This window comes from Lycorma delicatula, chromosome 9 (genome assembly GCF_047948215.1).
Source record: "Lycorma delicatula isolate Av1 chromosome 9, ASM4794821v1, whole genome shotgun sequence".
Taxonomy (NCBI): domain Eukaryota; kingdom Metazoa; phylum Arthropoda; class Insecta; order Hemiptera; family Fulgoridae; genus Lycorma; species Lycorma delicatula.
In genome coordinates this window covers 18,783,009-18,802,897 of record NC_134463.1, presented here as the reverse complement: position 1 = coordinate 18,802,897, position 19,889 = coordinate 18,783,009, and the positions used below count along the sequence as shown (strand labels likewise).

At 29.0% G+C, this 19,889-nt stretch overlaps 1 protein-coding gene and 1 long non-coding RNA gene across 4 annotated transcripts in view; one reads left to right on the top strand and one right to left on the bottom strand.

Annotated features, from left to right (window-relative positions):
* LOC142330153 (uncharacterized) overlaps positions 1–17,360 on the top strand; it is a 50,280-nt gene extending 32,920 nt beyond the window's left edge. The window contains exon 3 of the long non-coding RNA XR_012757705.1: positions 17,245–17,360. This is a non-coding gene — a long non-coding RNA (uncharacterized LOC142330153). The remainder of the gene's footprint in view (positions 1–17,244) is intronic.
* The window catches only part of LOC142330151 (peroxidase-like), a 310,626-nt gene that overhangs the window by 21,779 nt on the left and 268,958 nt on the right, over positions 1–19,889 (bottom strand). For all 3 annotated transcript variants that reach the window (XM_075375255.1, XM_075375254.1, XM_075375253.1), the window contains 4 exons: positions 9,141–9,273; positions 5,807–6,015; positions 4,033–4,209; positions 885–1,084 (listed from right to left, as the gene is read on the bottom strand). In XM_075375255.1, the coding sequence (XP_075231370.1) occupies positions 885–1,084; positions 4,033–4,209; positions 5,807–6,015; positions 9,141–9,273 (719 nt within the window). The remainder of the gene's footprint in view (positions 1–884; positions 1,085–4,032; positions 4,210–5,806; positions 6,016–9,140; positions 9,274–19,889) is intronic.

Genomic DNA, 19,889 nt, shown 5'->3' with positions numbered 1-19,889 from the left:
GGCATTGGTGATGATGCAGGGGGACTCCTGATCCCTTGAGCTCAAAGGCACCCCTCTGGGGCTGAGTAATGCTTATTTACAGGGGTGGCCCCAGGGGGGAGGATCGGTGCGATAGGAGGTTTATTTGGTAGGGTGCAGGCACATATACACACTCTTAATAACATCTTGTAGAACCTGTTAGCAAGCCCGACACTTTGCCCATAAGTTGGATTCCTCTGACTCATCGAAAAAAAAAAAATTAAAAAATTATTAACTAAATGCAAATGTTCTTCACACTTTCTGTAACTATATCTTGTTGCAGTGATACAGAATTTAATTAGATACAGTGGAGTGAAATATTTAAAAAATTGTTTATTTATAATTATTCTTTTAATAACATTTATATATATTACATAATCCATGTCATTTATATTTTGCTTGAAAATAAACTGGATCTAACAAATTTTTAATCCTAATTTGAGATAATTTTAATTTTTTTTCCATCATTTTTGTTTTTTTAATGATTACTTTTCATTTCTATGCACATCTGGGTAGATGTTTATAAATTTAAGAAACACTGAAATGTGTATGAGAATGTTGTATATTTTATCCTTCATATCCAAAAATATTATTACTAACAAAAGGAGGATTTTTTTTGTATTTTATAATAACAGTAATCCTTATTCATATTAATGTGCCTAGAAGTTTTAATTAAACCAACAAAATTTAAGTTGAATTAATCTATTCAAGTAATTGTGATTTATCAAGTAGATCTGTTATTATTTATTTTTAGTACATTCTTTGGTTTTCATTTGAGCACAGATTCACACAAATGTAAACCTAGTTAAAGACTGTTAGTGATGTCTTTTTCCAGAAAATTGTATAACTATTAAAAAATTGATTACCTGTTCTGCTGGATGAATTCCAGTTGAACAACCAGCGTCTAAGTCGGTTGTACTTCTTACAAAGTTCATGCACATTTGGTTGAATTTAGAGTATACTGGATCATCTTCAGGGATAAGAATTGGGAAACAGTAAGAATTGGCATATTCTGGAGGAATTTGTAATCTACCATCTGGACTGCAGCATTGAATCGAGTGAGCCTCTGAAAAAATAAAAATATGATGAAGATCATTATTAAAAAATTAATGGTATGAAATATTTAATTTTTTCTTGTTTAGAAAATTTTTTTAAAAATTGTTTTATTTTCTGTGTTGTTTGTTTCTAATCATGATGATAATTTTGTTTAATGTATTATAACAAAATAATGTGGTGTTAGTTTAGACTTGAAAATAGATGAGTTAAAAAAAGTAATCATGTTTAGTGAAGAGAATTTTTGTTAATTTTATAAAGAAGTTGACAGTTTTAACTGAAATTTTTTAATATAATTACCAGATTTGCTCTTTAGCTAATTATTATTAAACACTAACAAATATTTAAAAAAAATTATGTTATAAAATATTCATCTTAATTCTATGGAAGGTTTTAGAGATTCTTGAATATATAATGGATTATTCAGTCAGATTGGGTAATAACCAAACTAAGGCTGCCCAGAGGCATGTTAATTGCATTCCCATTTTTAAAAAGACTGTTATTCTAAATTTGAGAACCAATTCCGCATAGTGACTCATAAAATTTATCAAAAAGTAATAAGTATAAAGAAATTAGCTGAATCCATTATTATAGAAGAGCACTTGAGTTTTAGTACATATTAAGTATATATAATGCCTTAGTTTTGTAACAGATTAGTGAGAAACAGAGGGAGTTCAGGAAGGTTTCAGGGGGTTCACCTGCTTTTTTTTTTTTTTGATTGTGTTAAAGCATTTGGTATGGAACATGGAACTAGAAAAAATTAAAAGAATCCAAAATCTGTTCAGCTAGAGACCAACTAAAGCCAATTAATTAAAGTTTTGGACAGGGTTGTAATTTCCTTTCTGCTTAATTTATATTTTAATGACATTTTGAAAAAAACAAAAACAGAAGTTGGTTAGGTAATTTCAGTTTTCACTTAGAGAAGAGAGCATTTATTGCATTTGACCAATTTAATATCAAATGTATAAGGTAATCTTTTGATTTATAAAATGTAACTTTAGAATACATTTCTAAGAACAAAACTAAAATGAAAGAATTAAATGGATTAGAAATTATGATTGAAAATCAATCTGTTGAACAAGTCAGATGTTTCTAATTCTCTGATTGTAAAATTTCTCACTTTGCGAAAAATTAGATGTTTATAATAAATGTGATACATTTAATAGAACAAATGGTACTATTTAAAAATTTTTGTAACTAAATAATTAACAGGAAATTGTGTAAGATTATGTCAGTTCCTGGGTGCTCATCTGGGAGTGACATTCGACTGATTTTTATGCTTGTAGGAAGATGAAATTTTATAGGTTGGTTATACATTGCACTTCTGTAAACTGAAGGCAGAATAATATTGACATTCAAGAAGAACTGTATTAATGACAGAGTTAGAAAGCATTAAAGAAAATGTCAGGATCGTGTTGTAAGTATGAACCTGGACAGGTTATCTAAAATTATGAAGGAATGGAGTCACTATTGGCAGGAGAAATTTATTATCTGAGATAAAAGGACCAGTTTTGAGTTTGGTTATACGATGTAACAGGCATCATGCTTTTACTTAAATAAATAAGTTGATAAAATCTTTTTGGATTGTGTATTCATAGAGGATTGGAATGTTGTTTCAGATTCTGTTTCACACTTGCTGATGTAATGATTAAAGTTTTAGATGAAACACTGAAGGTTGTAAAAAGACAATCATTACTGAATGTAACGACATAAATTTTAGTTAGCTTTATTTAGTAGTGAATTCTAATGATTATTAGCAATCCAGAAATGTGTGAATTTATTTAAGAGAAATGCAATAAAATCCTTGAAAATTGATCAAAGGAACATTTATATTGTTTCAGTATTTGCATTTCCTGTATACACCTCTACATCAGTTTTTCCTAAATGATTTGGGTGATGTGAAGGGTAAATTAGGTAGACATAATTGGTAAATGTAATATCGTAAAGAGACTGATCTGAATCTATATAAAAAAAAATAAAGAACTGGAACTTCATCTCTATTACATGTGAAGTACATTTCATCTATACATTTGAAGTTTAAGAGTTCCATCTATATTTAGTAAGACCCACCGAGTTGGTCTAGTGGTGAACGCATCTTCCCAAATCAGCTGATTTGGAAGTTGAGAGTTACAGCGCTATAATATAACTATAATATAAGCGCTATAATATAAGTCCTACTAAAGGCAGTTACTTTTATATGGATTTGAATTCTAGATCGTGGATACCGGTGTTCTTTGGTGGTTGGGTTTCAATTAACCTCACATTTCAGGAATGGTCGAACTGAGACTGTACAAGACTTCATTTACACTCATACATATCATCCTCATTCATCCTCTGAAGTAATACCTGAATGGTAATTCCCAGAGGCTAAACAGGAAAAAGAAGAAGCTATATTTAGCAAACCAGTTCTGCAGAACTTTGAACATAGGCAGTTGCTTTTAGGAGGAGTATTTGCATGAATGTTATTAGCTTTTCAATTGCTTAGTTTTAATATTTCTTAAAAAATGTGGATTTTCAAAAAATACGAACAGTCAGTTATTTTGAGTAAAGTAATTTTAAAAGTTCTGAAATCAGCATTGTTGAACAATATGAAATTTAATTACAAATTTGACAAAAATGTATTAGTTAAATAAACACACATTAAATTTAGTAATAAATTGGTCACATACAAAACAGGTCTGATAACTGATGCAAGATAAATACCATTAATGACATATTCTCCAATAAAATTCATGAAAGTTACACAATAGTTTCAAGAGGGTTGTTAAAGACATATTTTTATTTAATTTGTTTTTTAAATCAGTTTTAAATAAATTTATAAAATTATAGAAAAATTTTTAATTTATAGAAAGTATTAAATTAAATTAAATTTAATAAATTTATAGAAGTATTTCAGTTACTCGTAATTCTTAAGGAATAATATTTTTTAAATAAGGATTAGTGTATTAAAAATATACTTACTTGCTTGAGTTGTACCCATAGCCATTGACATGTCGTGTGTTATTATTTGACCCCATTGCATAGAGTTCAGTGTCCATACTGGATCAGGAATTGGTACATCAGGGAACAAAACAATACTAACTAATCTTGAACCTGGTAATTTATGTCCAGTAACTGAGACAGGTGGTGCATGGACTCCTGTAATTATAAAATATTTCAAAATTAGTAACATTATTATTGTTTTAAATTTATTGATGTGAGGTACAAAAGACTTTTTAAGTAATGTATTTGGTATACTATTCATTAGTTATTGTGATTAATTTAACAATGATTTTCTTGGTTGGATGAAATATTACGGTTTTCAAATTTTACGGCATTTTATCATTATCACCATTAACATTTAATATTTATCATATTCGCTACAAAATAATTTTGAAGTGGTTAAACAAAGTGGTTTAATTAGTATTTTTTATTACTTTTTATTTTGTGTGCTTCTTGTTTTAACAAATCTTAGTTTTTATTTTGGTCAAACTACTGGTTTTGGCTGCAATTCCTGGTAAGCTTATAAACACCTTTATAAGTTTATCCTTTATTAATCATAAACATTGCAAGGCAGCTCAAATTCTTTAGAAATTACATATTTAAAAAAAAATATTTATTTTATTATTTTTATAGGTGACCAATAAGGGTATTGGGCACTGTGATTTATGTATAAATAAAAAATCGAAAATTTCTGTGATCATTTATTTATGTAAAAGTAATGTACAGACAATGGAAATTTATGAGTCAAAAGCAATATTGTCAACGAAGATTATTGGTAATGCGTCCACACATTTCCCTTGAGATCAATCTTATTTGCATCTGAATGTTTGCCTTTAATTGCTTTATATTAGCTGGATTATTCCTATAGACCTTACTTTTAAGATAATCCCACAGGAAAATCAAGAGGCGATAAGTCGGGACTCCTAGGGAGCCAGTTAATATTGCCTCTTCTTAAAATCTCTTTATTGGGAAATAAATGCTGAACAGCTTCGATTGCCTGATTTGATATGTGGTATGTGGCACCAGCTTGCTGAAACCAAGTTTCTAAATTAAAGCCTTCAAACTGTTGTAGAGATGGTGCAAGAAAATCTCGCAACATTGCACAATATCTCTGGGTATTAATGGTAAGTGCTTATTCATTTTGATCCTCAAAATGGTATATCTGATGATGCCATTAGAAGACATAGCAGCCTGTACGACACCCTTGGGGCTATGCAGTGGAAGAACCACTTCAAAGATTCAGATCCATTTTCTAATAACATCAGAGCTAGGTGATCAGCTAATGTCTCGCAACTGGTAATATGGGTGATACTGATGGCGTGCTGTCATGCTAAAATTATTGTTTTGGTAAAATGCCCATATGCAAAAAGTGCATTGCTCTCCGGTAAATGGCTCCGTTGCATCTAAAATTTCTTGTACCACTTTATTATTCAACTCCCACCACAACTGCCGCTGTTGTTGCATATCGCAGTAAATAATCAAACAGAGTGCCAATACCCTTTTTGATCACCTGTTATTGTAGTTCTTTATTTCTCATGTAAATCTTTAGAAGTTTCTTTACGTGACTGTAAATTTTTAGGTTTAAATAAGTAATAATTTTTTATATACATGACTTATTTAAACACTTACTTTTGTTTTAATTGGTAAAAAGTTTTACTAATAACATTTCATTTGTTGTAAAATAGTTATTTTAAAAATTAATGAATGAAGAAAACAATAAAGAAAAAAATAATAATGGACTACACTAACTTACCATCTGAATACTTAGGAGCTAATAGTCTTGCATATCTTGTATTTGGTGTACCCCATCTTGGATTTTTAAGATTATTGCACGATCCATCGATTGTACGATATTTTGAGTTAATGCATGGCCCAAGTGGTACTTCTGGACACACTTGTGGAGGAGTTGGGGGTGGAGTGTGTGCTAAACTCAAGAGTGGATGTTGTGGAGGCCCTCCTAATCTGTAAAAATGAATAGTAGTTATAAACAATTTTTTGAATGTAATAAATATTAATATTTAATTAGTAATTAATAATAATATAATTATATAATAATAATAATAATATAATAAGTAATTAGTAATTAATGGAATTTTTAATTTTAAAAGATAACATAATGTTAATATCATTCTTAACAAATATTTATTGGATAGGGCTCTTAAGAAACACTCACTGGTTTCTTTAACTCCTTCTGGTTTCAGTAACGCTTCCTGAAGTAATCTACAGATGTCTCTCATTTTCTTCCCTTATCCTATTCCACTTTATTGATCAACTCTAATGTGGTCTTCCTCTTGGGCATATTTCCTTTCCTAGTTTGACTAATTCTTAGCTATTCCTTTGTGTTCTCCATCCTCTTTATATCCAAAATGATCTTTGTTTTTCTCATTCAATTTTTTCAATTTGATTCTCTGTTCCTGCAGCATGAAATGATTTTCTTATCTGCAGCCATCTATATACCTGCACTGTAAGTCAAAGTCAGCACGTAACATGATTTGTACTGTACCTCCTTGTTTCTTTAGAACATCATTTCTCAGTGAGCTCCTCACAACATGGAGAAATCTACTGCTTCGTCAGATTTGCCTGTTAACTTCCAGATGCAGTTTTCTATTTTCTTCCACTTCACTCCCTAAATATACAAAACTGTTACCTACATTCACTTCATCTCTCTTAACTTTATTGTGTCTTTTTCTGTTTTTATACTTGCAGTCAGAACTGTTGTCTTGATTTTTTTCTTTTTATATACCTTCATTCCACTCTTCTAAATCTCTGTATTCCATTCTTGTAACTATTTTTGCTTTTTTTTTCAATTATCAAAATATCATTTAGAAAGAAAGATTCCTTCAGCTTTTTTTTCAGTTGTTTTAGCATATTTTCTTGTCAAGCTCATCCATCACTATAAAGAATAGAGTAAGTAAGTGACTATCTTCTGTTTCAAGCCAGCCCATGCATAAAAAAAAAAAAAAAAATAGATTTTAAAACAAAATTAATGTATAGAATCCTGTTTCAAAATCAGTTGTTGATTTTCAAAATGAAACGATGAGATTTATTGTCTCATCTACTCTTAGGACTGACATATATATTAAATCTTAATTCAGTTCTAAAATAGCAAGGACACTAATCTGACTTTTTACACATCATATTTTACATTTTTAAATGATTACATTGCTGCTACTACTAACTGTTTATTTGCTAGGTGAATAAGAAACTTAAATTATAAAGATATAAAAAAATCCTGACTTATCTAACTAAAGAAATTATTAAATAATTTGACGAATTAAACAATTTTTACTGTGAATAAAAATATACAAGTAAATTTAATACTTTCAGAAAGTGTTGTCTTACATTGTTTTTAAAAATGTTTCCAATTATCAAATTATAAAAATAAATGTTAAATTAGATTACACAATTAAATTTAATATATTTTACAATTTTTTTAGGATTATATATCTATATAATATAGATCTATATTAATGATTTTGCCAACCTTTATCAAGATTTTGATATCATTAGAAAAATGTAAATAATAATAAATATAATACAAACCTAAGTAGTATTATTTATATACTTCTGCATGGAATATTTTTGGACATATGAAATGCCTAGGGGTATTCAATAAAACTGGCTATTCATCTAAAATTTTAAACTAAGATTCATACATCAATTTGTTGCACTATATGTAATATGATTATAATATAATGTTATGGTGTACAGTATGATTTACATTACTATTTAAAAAGAAAAACAGAATCCAATTAATACTAACTAATTCTTTGTCATTTGTCACCATTATATGCCAATAATATGCAATGAAACTCCCCAGGATTATATTTCCTGTGATTTCCCAGGTATTCTGAAATTCCTAGATGATAATGAATGAGTTTAATATTTTATCCAGAACTCTGTAGTTGTTGTACTATAAATGCACTTACTACTTACCGGCGGCTTGTGTCTAGGCATTGTGGAACTGCAGCACTTCCTATTTCCACTTGATATTGTCAATAACATTTAATATAATGAGTCCTTTTTTCTTTAATTTTTTCTTTATACTTGTACAATATATAATCCTTAAGCTTAATATGAGTAGCCATTCTCCAGTTTATGAAAACGATACAAAAATCTTTATAAGAAACTATGCACTCCACAGTTCCAGCAGTGGTGTTCGGCTGTTGTGCGCATGCGCACATAGGAAGCTGCATATGAGGCTGTGAGGGAGAGAGCGTACTGTTGCTCTCACAGTGCCGATCCTAATGTGCTGGTGGAAGGTAGTTTTTTTTTTTTGCTCCGCGTGTGTTGTGCTTAAAAACTGTGTGTACCATATTCTTCAGTGTGATAAAGTGTAGAATAAGATTATTACCTTGCTTCCAGCTATTCTATTTGATTCACTTTTTTTCGTTTCTTTTATTTTACAGAAAACTTTAACCATGGCCTTCAAAAGGCCCAGAAAAAATTTTCTGAAGCAGCACCCCCATTAATTTTAGCTATGAGCCGCCACTGCTACTTACCTTATAATGTTAAATTACATAAATATAATAGGAACAAAAAAGTCTGAACAGTTCAATTTAGTATTAATATTCATCTGATAAAAAGTTCATTTTTTAAATTAAATTCTGGTGTAATTTTTAAAAACTTTTGATAAGAGATTCATTTAAAATGCATAAACTGTTAAATGAATCAACTCTCTTTTGGGATAGTTGTTAAAAACTACAGATATAAAAGATGTACATCACAGCATTACAAGTTTTATTTACGTGGACTGAAAAATAAAAGTTTCAATCCATCAAAGAAGTGACTCATATGATAGATTTAATTAGAACATTTTAACTATACTTTACTCCTGTTCTCAAGAATGACCATGCATCAGACATTTTTGGGTTGGTCAAAGGTCAATCTTTTTATTGAAATTCAATTTCCGTTGATGTAATGGAAAATTAATATAATCCATTTCACATAAAAGTATCTATTCAGACAGGAATCTGCTGAATAAATGTAACATTTAGGTTTAGTTATTTTTTTTTATTATTATTAGTTACTTCAAAAATAATTGCTTTGTTAATAGTAAAGTAAGAAATTGTTAATTTATCACATACGAATTATCTGCTGGATATATGAGAGGTTGCAATCCTCCTGAATAATGTGATACTAATGGATGTTGTCCTAATATACCAGGTGAAGAATGAATTACTTGATGCGAGTAGGCTGTTGCCGCTGCAGTTTTCAAATCTGAAAAGTACAAAAGATACAGAATTTTTTTATTTATTCTATAAAATTTAGTATATTTTTCATTATTAAAAGAAAATTGGAAAGATCAAATTATTGAAAATGAATATAAAAGACATTAATTTTATGGTTAAATATTTATTGGAATTATTTTGATTTAATTAATTTAGAATGCTAGGGAAATATTTTTGCTATGTTTAATGCTAAAATTCTAAAAAAAAAAATTATTGTTGACTAATTATTTTTATAGGTTATTTAAGATATAGAGGTTTATAATTACTGCCACTTCCCAGTCTTTTACATGTTGTGTTAATGATATATATCTTGTAAAAATAGAATATGTTTATTATACTCATTATATAGATCAATCAAATACCAAACTCTGTCATTTACTCCCTTCATAAACAGAATAAAAGAAAAAATCTATGACAACAGTAGATCTGGTTTTTTCCAAGGCACATTATAGTTACGATTATCATCATCAGTGAACATTTATCAAGAAAAACTAGAAAAGCTTGGTCATACCCCTTTCCCCATGAAGGTCTAGAGGAGAGAGATCAGGCTGTCTTGGCTAGTCCATATCCTTTCACATCATTAAAATATATTAAAATGCTGTAAAAATAATTTTTTTCAAAGCTTATGATTATGTATGATAATTAGAATGAAAATAATATCAAAAATTAAATTTGATATCCATTCTCTAGATATATGCTATATAATTCCATTTATCTTAAAAATTTCAATTTAATATTAATAAGAATTAAATTTTTGAAATAGTTCCATACAGTTTATTAAATAAAAGTACATTTTAAATAAAAATTATTTAATTTATTATTGAAAAAGCAATTTTGTCAGTTGATTACTTTTTGTTGAGGGATACCATCCATTGTATCCCTCAACATCACTAACCATCATCCAGTTGTAATAATTATTATATTGCTTTTTCCTTTTTAATTTTTTTTTCTTATTTAATAATATGGAATATGGAATAAAAATTAATTTAAATGTTTTTATTAAGTGATTATTTGATAACTGATGTCAGATTCTGAATGTAATGTGCATAAGGAACGAGACACTGTTGAGTGAAATGGGGTAACCTGGAGGTAGGGTTTTACAGGGGCAGCTCTGTTCATGAGAGGGAGGTTTGCTGAGGTGGACCACTCTTGATGACTGACCGGGGACTCCCTGAATTTGTGGGTAATAAAAATAAAGACCGAGACCCGGCTGGATCCCTCCCTAGGGAGGGAGTACGATTAGAGGCAGGCATATATAAGACCCAGTCCCTTCCTACTGGGTGAACGACCCCTGTGGGGAACGGCATAGCTGAGTCCTGCGGGGTCTTGGTAGGCTAGAGGCAAAGGCATCCTCTGAGGGTGTGCAGTGCATTAGCTGGTCCACCCTCTTAGGTATGGGAAAAAAAGAAAGAAAAAAGAGATTTGAACCTAGCAGTAATCTAGATTCATGTCATTCTTGAAATATATAAATCATAATAATCTATAGTATTAAAAATTTAATTACTTCTTTATTAGAAGAATAACCCTTATTTCTTTTTGTGATGTTCACATCATCCTTTACAGAGAATGGCTTTCTTAAAAAGAGTTAATATATTATGTACACCAAGTGTAATTAATATTAAAATGGCTGTAATTAAATCTGAACTGGGAATCTCTTTAACAGAATGGAAGGAATTCTATAAAAATTCTGTTTAATGTTGTGTTTGTGGATAAAATAAATTTTATCGCCTCATTTCTATTTATTTATTTATGTTACATCTTAGTATTCATACTAATGATAGTTATGTAGTCATGAGTAACTTTGTTTTACTTAATATAAAAGAAATTTAAAGTTGTGTACAAACAAACCAACTCAGTTTACAGTTTGTGTAAGGATTGAGATTAGTAAATATTTCTTTAAAATTGTTATATTTGTTTCCTATAAATGACTCAAGGTTAGCATCTCATTATTGCTATTTATGAGAGATGATTATTTTAGTTCGTGAAAAATATCAAGCCAGATCAGGATTCAAACCTAGGATCTTATAGATGAAAGTCAGAGATGCTGCCACTCTGCTACAGAATAGTAGTGTCCTATTTATTAATTAAAGCACTGGTATTGGAATCTTTAAAAATTTTGTGTTAGTAGGTTACATTTATTATTATACATATATTTTTTTATATAGTCAACAAAAATTTCTTTTTTTGGTTTATGCCAGTATAAAACAAAGGCTAGAAACTTATTATTTGGTTGTCAAAACAAATTGACATCTAATGTTGGAACCACAATTTAAAAAAAAAGATTGAATAAAGTGTTTTCAATGATCACTTAAAAAACATTTAGTTCATTATTTGGATGTTTGTAAAATGTAGACACTTGGTTATGGTCATGGAATTTGTTGAGCATAATACTGCACGATACAGTTTAAATATTTATAATAAACTGTTAATAGTATTGTATATGTATGTGCGTATTATAAATAAAATAGTTCAACCTTGGTGATTTTTCAAGGATATTGAACTGAACTGTTGTAGAGATCATTGCCGACCTTCAAAGAGTCCTTTCTTTCGGTATTGTAGATTAAAAAGTGTAAATTATACGGTACAGTATGATAGAATAATGAAAATATAGTGCATTATGTTTCATGAGATGTTGTTCGTCCAGTCGAAATTAAAATTTAATAAAATAATATTACATTACGTGTATTATTTTTTCTTATGATTTTAGATAAATCTCACTATGCAGTGCACATTTCACTTTGTGTCTATACAACAAAAAGTGAAATAGTCTTTACAAGAAAAGTAATACTATTTTGTAATAACTGTAAACAATGTGGTGATACCTTGACAGTCATAATAATCCATTAGAATTGATTGACTCAAATGAGTAACAGTGGAAAAGAACATAGATTAACAAATTCTTCGGTTATTTCCAGATCAATTTTTGTCTTTTTTTTCTGATTTTAAATTTATTATATTATAGTAAAGAAATCGTCGATGATTTAAGTGACCTAATTTTCTAATTTGATATGAAATATAACTGCCAGTCTGTATTAAAATTTCTTATCTCATCATGTAGATTTTTAAATTGAAAAAAATGCAACTTTTTTTATTTTTAATTAATTTCATTAAAAAGAGGAATTTCTCAATTCAACTTATACTGTTTTTCTTTTAGGCTTATTTAGTATACATTCAAGTTTACACGTCACAAAACAAGTCAATGTTGATAATTCTTTTCTCTTTTTTGTTGAAAAAAGTAATAAACAATCTGGATTTCAGAGTGTCTTATACTATGAAGCAGTCTCTTTACATTTGTTTTTTATGTATTTCTTTTTCATATTTTTATTAAGTTTTAGGTTTTATTTTATAAAGGAAGATTGTTCTCATTTTTAAGTCTTTCTTGATAACTTAAGTGCATAACTTTTTAAACAAAAATTTATATATTGTACACAAATTATATTTTTCATGTTTTTATCAACCATTATTGCTTAGACTGCCATTAATGATAAACAGGGCTCTGATGTCATTCAGAGGTTCAAAGTATTATTTTTACATGAAAAATTTTGGAAAACAAAGTAAAAAATTGATATATACTTCTGCATATCATAAACATTTTGGATTCCCTTATCTTATTTTAGATTGCAATCTAAAAAGATTGCTTCTTGTATTCATTTTCTTATTTTTATCAAGATGTAGGATTAGATTTTGGAATTTCTTACAAATGGTTATTTTCATATGGCAAAATTTTTTATACACTTATTCATTTTTTAAATAAAACAAAATGTCCTAAAAATATTAAAACAGATTTTTTTAGTTCTTTAAGTTCTCATGTTTGGAAATCAGCATCAAATTAAGGTTTTGTAGGTTTTTGGTAGTTTTTGATTTGGCACAAAAATCTAAGTCAGAATTTTAAAAGTATCTTTTTTTTCATTTTTAGGGCAGTCTTTCAGGTGTGTTTAATTTTTTAAACTTTATTTTGTTAATTCTACTTTTATATTATATATATTGTTAACAGCATGTTTGTTTATGTAGGTAACATGTTTGCTTAAGAGAGGTGTACAATTGTTGTTTTTGTTTAAATTTCTGCATTCTATGATAATAGTTTAAATTTTTGGATTTCAGTAATTAAGACTGGCAAATGTTAAGGTATTTTTTTATCCATTTTTTTGTCACAGACAAAATGAAAATATTAATTTTGCCAAGATGTTTTAATAAGTAGTTCTGGATTTTCAGTAGTTCTGAGGTAAACATTTTTTTGAGAGCTCATTTTAGTCAAAAGTTGTTAATCCAAATCTTGATTTAAGCCAATTGATATTGAACAAAGGCTGAAGAGATAGATCAGTGCATATGCTGTAGAATAGTAGGTTGTTCCTTTCTTCTCTGAACCTTACTTTGTGGAGGAAGAGTATCTGGGTGGTGTAGCAGTTAAGTACTTGCATTTCTGTTCAGTAGATTAACATATTGATGCCTAAAGTTTCTCAGGTTGATTGACATGCAGTATTCTACCACACTAATGATATATATAGACTCTGCAAGTCCCTGCATCCTAGTCTCTTGTGCCAATCCTATTTATCACAGAACCAAAGTTAGGGAAAATAGATTGAATAATAGACTGTCTACCATTAAAGGAGCTGCAGCATGAGACAAGCATTCTTACTCAGAGGAAAGTCAGGCACCTACAAGCAGAAGGCACCAATTTTGCCTTTAGTTTATCAGGAAATTGAAAATTTTTACCCAGATATGAACAGCATATTGATTGAATATTTTGAGTTGACTAGTTAAAATTAATACTGTAAAAAATGTATTTTCCTGTAAAAATAAGAAAGCCACCCAAAAACATATACAGAGTCCTGATGAAACAAGCAGTATTGTGTAGCATATGGAAACATCTAACTAAGCTATAAATTATTTAGCTACTTCCTACTGCTAAATAGTTTCCCACCAGTGAAAACCTTCCCACTGTAAGTTTTCATTTATATTCTACTTGATTGTTGTTTCATATTGATTAGTTGGTGGTCTATTAAAAAAATATATTTAATATTTTGTTTAATTATTTGAATAATATACTATATTTGGCAAACCAATGATATAAAAGTTTGTTTTTTTATTCTATGATACTTGTTCATTCGATTTTTGAAAACAAAATAAAATGTTTTAACCAGTTCAGTCTTTGAAAAGTAAAAGTATAAATTAAAATTCATTTGTATAAATTAATACATTTTTTTAATACTTATTTATTTAAGTTTATGAGTCATGCCCTGCCCTTGAAAAATAGTTATATCCGTTTATATAAAACATTTTTATACGTACTAATTTTATTAAAACGTACAATAATAATGGTTAGCTGTATATAATATGTATGTATTAAGTTAGCATACATTTCGTAGCTACAGGAGTAATTTATCAGACTGGTTAAACTGTTTATTCGTATGTCTCTGTTAACATTTATTATATAAATATACACATAAATTTATAAGATTTAGATTTCTTAAGTTTACATGTATCATGAGAATGGTACATTAGGTACGACTGATCTAGAATAATTGTTATAATGATAATTTATATTGTTATACATAACTTTTGTCCATTCTATGACCTTGATTACTATTTGTAATATCCTGCTAAACGTTACTGCAGTAAATCATTTGATAATTAAAGTAGGTAGTAGAAAATATTGTATCTGACCAGAAAAATATATAAATATTATACATAAATTTTAATACTACTGTAGTGTTCAAAAATTCTTTTTAGCTAAACGTATTAGCAAAACTAAAACATCATTCCAGTAATTCATAAAAAGCTGTTTCATAGTATGAATAGGATAACATTTTTAATAGCTTTTAGAAAGAAGTGTATAAAGAAATAACAGATATTCTCAATTTGATAGATTATGAGGAAGCAAGGAAAGGGAAGATGCGCAACTTTCCAATTGTTTTTAACTTATATGTAAAAATAATTAATTAATAATTAAAAGAACATTTTGAAGTAGGAAAAACATTTCAGGGGTGAGGAAGAAACGAGAAAGAGGGAGAAGAAAACTAGGAATGATATAGAAGTAATGAAAGATGTGGGATTCATTACTGGAAGATAAATTTAACTTAAAAACAAGTGATTTAAAATGATTTAAAATTTTTAGAATAAACAAATGTTTTCAGAAAGTAATTTACAGTCAAGTATGTATTAATACTATTTTACTGAGGTAATATAAGAAGTTTAACAATTCTTAACATTTATAAAAAAAAAGGAAGCCATGAGCAATATTTATAGCTAAATATAAAAACAGTAAATAAATAATTTTTTATAGATCCCAATCATAATATAAATATAAAGCACATTAATGAAATCAACAGTTTGATGATAGTGGGACAGGTATACTCATTCACAGTACTTCAAACCACTTAATCTGAAATAAGCTATCAGTTTTTAGAAGCATCTAGTGCTGACCGCTCAGTACAGCTGTATTACCAAAGATTCACTGATATTAAATTCCTAGCACGTACAAATTAATAAACAATTCATACTTTAGCTCACATTTGACAAAAGAAATACAGATAAAAATAACTAAGAAAATCAGAATAAAGGAACATAATAAGGTACAATGTAATTTTTACAGAAAAAAGTTTTTACATTGGACACACAGAAAGTTATTTAAAAAAATGATATGGTAAACATACAAAATTATTCCATACCGACATAGTCAACATTCATTAACCACCTCATGGATGCAAATCATAAATCCATTAACAGATTACTAACATTAATTTCTAACCTTAACCATCCACTAACATTAACAACAACTTCAGTATTCTACTTATATTCTCAAAAATGGGCCTTCTATAATATAGAAACATTAATGTGGATTAGGGGCTTTGAGTGTGATGCTGCCTTACGGCAATGATATCAACTGACTTAGTTTGAAACAAACAGGATCTAAAGTATCTGGGAATGTAAAAAATTTCTGTTTTGTGTTAGAATATAGTAAAAAAGTAAAATTAGGTTTGTAGGTGATAGCCAGGAAGTTGGTTATCAAGCAATTTTGAAAAATATATATTGAAATAATTTTTATTATTTTTAATATTAGTGGCCAGAATATCTGTCTTTTTAGAGGCTAAATCTATGAATCTCCTCCATTCAATAATTTTTTCCCAAATATTCTTTGTACATTATCAATAATAAAATAAATAAATTATTACAGTTATCTACTTTTCTTCCTAATTTGTTTCGTAATTTAGGTGTTACGCAAGTTTTAATTTTCATTCTTGTAAACCTATTTGTTGATTTTTGAAACATATTAATGTATAACAATGAATATTATTTTGTAATAGTTTCATGGAATTTAAGACATTTACAGAAATAAGAGCTATATTAAGTATCTTATTTATTGTTAAAATTAAGATTTGATTTTTATTAATGCAAATTATTTTAAAAATTTAATCGTAAAAAGTTCAATATAATATAGTAATTTTATGAAGTTTTTGGTTGGAAAGGTTTATACCAATATATTTTAAATGAAACAAAACTTAGTAAATTATCAGTTCATATATGTAATAATATTACAACAAATTTAATTACATTACAAATCAATTAAGAAAGGATAATAACGCTGAAGTTTTATTATGAATTGACTAATTTATTAATCTTTATTTATTTAGGGCCTATGTGTATGGATGCATGTGTATGTGTGTTTAAATGAATGTGAGTGTAATTAATTTATATGAACTTTTTTTGTTACTACCAAAACAACGTTCACTTTTTTACATTACATAATAGAAAACAATTGCACACACACACACACACACGCACACTTATATATATATATATATATATATATATATATATACTAGTTGTACCCGCCACGCTTCGCTGTGGCACATTGTGGTTGCATGGATGAGAAATGAGAAACAAAACAAAGCATACGTTTCATAGAAGTTTAATTTTGCAATACTTGTGGATATACAATATTTTTTTTTTTTTTTTCCAGTGTCTGCGTAGATATAAAGGCTATCTGGTTTGCCGACTCGGGAACACGCACATACAGTTGTCCATGTGAGAAGCAATCCGCATCTAAATCTAAACCACACAATTCTAAAGATTGACCTTGAGCTTTATTGATTGTGATTGCAAATGCCAATCGAATTGGGAATTGCAATCTTTTAAATTAAAATGGTGTATCGGTCGGGATCAAAGTTATTCGAGGAATGAGGACATCTTCACCTTTGAAAGGCCCCGTTAAAATCGTTGCTTCCACTACGTTATTCATAAATTTCTTAACTGCAAGTCGCGTGCCGTTGCAGAGTTTTGGCTGATTAATATTCCGCAACAGGATAATTGGCACACCTATTTTCAATTTTAATATGTGTGGTGGCATCCCTGGCAGATCAAGTGAGTTTAAAAATTCCGTTGGATAATTAACTACTTCATCTGATTTTACAACGGTGTCTATCGACTTATATGTAATTTCCTCACTTTGAATGCTGGATTGAATAACATTATTAAGTCGATAGACATCTTTATTCTTTGCGTCAAGTATAGCTCGTTCACTGAGCCGATAGTGATTTCTATGATTAATTTGAATATCAGGAAATACTTTTTCGATCGGTTCTTTTTTCGATGTTACTAAATTACAAAAATTATCAGGAAATGATATTCGTCTAGACATCTCATCGACTGGCAGCTGTCCTTTTCCAATATCCAGTAACTATCGTGAGAATACCTCAGCTGATGGATCATTCTGCAACTGGACACGCATATTCGTAGTCAACTGCAATGTACGTACGTGTCGCCACAGTGTTGAATACTTCAGGCAAGCATTTATTTCGTCTGCTGGTGTCGATCGAGAAATTACAGGCAATGTTTGCCTAAAATCTCCTGCGAGCAATATCAAAGCATTCCCGAATGGTTGAACGTTTCCACGCAAATCTCGTAACGATCGATCAAGAGCTTTAAGCGATTTTTTATGTGCCATCGTGCATTCATCCCAAATAATGAGTTTAAATTTTTGTAATACTTTTCCCATACAGGATGCTTTGGAAATATTGCACGATGGAGTCTCGATGATTTGCATGTTTAATGGCAACTTCAGAGCTGAATGCGCAGTCCTTCCACCTGGTAACAATGTCGTAGCTATTCCAGACGAAACAAGAGCTAATGCTATGTCATTTTTTGATCGAACCGTTGCTAGAATCAATCTAATGAGGAATGTTTTCCCAGTTCCTCCTGGCGCATCCTAGAAGAAGGTCCCCGCAACTCCGTCATTTATCATTTGCATTATGCGATCATAAATGCCTTTCTGTTCACGCGTTAATTTGGGAATGTTTGATTGGACATATGACTGAAGATCACCGATGTTGTAACTCTGTTCACGGCGTAAATCCACATCAGATGAAGCAATCGCAGCTCGGGTGGGTGCTGGCATTCCCAATTGACTAAGAACTTTATTTGCATTAGCTAAGCGCTTGTCTTCAATATTTATCAATGCTTCGTTGTAAATGCCTTCTGTAAATTCAGACAAAAGTGAATATTTAACCTAACAAAGGATTTTTTTGGTCATTATGTAGGGATATTATTTTCTGTGTATTTGGTTATCTCGACTTTTTTTGTTTGCATAGTCTTAAGTCTATCTGGGCTATAAGAAAGTTGGGCATTTTAATTTATTTACTGTAAGTCATCCTTCTTGGTGGCTTTTCTTTTTGTTTTGGTGTTTTTTTAAAATAAAATACAGATGTTTTAGCTGTTAAATATAATTCAAAGAAATTTGTTACTTAATCAGTTGTGATTTTTTTTACATTGGCAACGGCCATACGGGCTCTTTGTGACTGGTCGTTGTGTTTGACAGCGGCCATCTTGCATTGAACTGATTGGTTTTCCTTTGTTTACATTTCCATCTGATTTATTAGCCTCGTATTTATTAAAAACTGTACAAATTAAAAATAGATAGATAGATTTATTAAAAATAGATGAAAACAATCTTTGATGCGGGTTATATATCGTGCTAAAATTTTTTTTATCGCGTTTTTTTTTTTTTTAATAAAATACAGATATTTTAGCTGTTAAATATAATTCAAAGAAATTTGGTCGTTGTGTTTGACAGCGGCCATCTTGCATTGATCTGATTGGTTTTCCTTTGTTTACATTTCCATCTGATTTATTAGCCTCTTATTTATTAAAAACTGTACAAATTAAAAATAGATAGATAGATTTATTAAAAATAGATGAAAACAATCTTTGATGCGGGTTATATATCGTGCTAAAATTTTTTTTATCGTGTTTTTTTTTTTTTAATAAAATACAGATATTTTAGCTGTTAAATATAATTCAAAGAAATTTGGTCGTTGTGTTTGACAGAGGCCATCTTGCATTGATCTGATTGGTTTTCCTTTGTTTACATTTCCAAATTAAAAATGTACAAATTAAAAATAGATAGATAGATTTATTAAAAATAGATGAAAACAATCTTTGATGCGGGTTATATATCGTGCTAAAATTTGAGCTCAATTGGTGCAGAACATTTTGAGTTTTTGAAGCGTACACAAACGAACTTAACATTCATATATATATATATATATATATATATATATATATATATCTTATATACACTTGTCTTTACATATATAAATTGACTAAAAT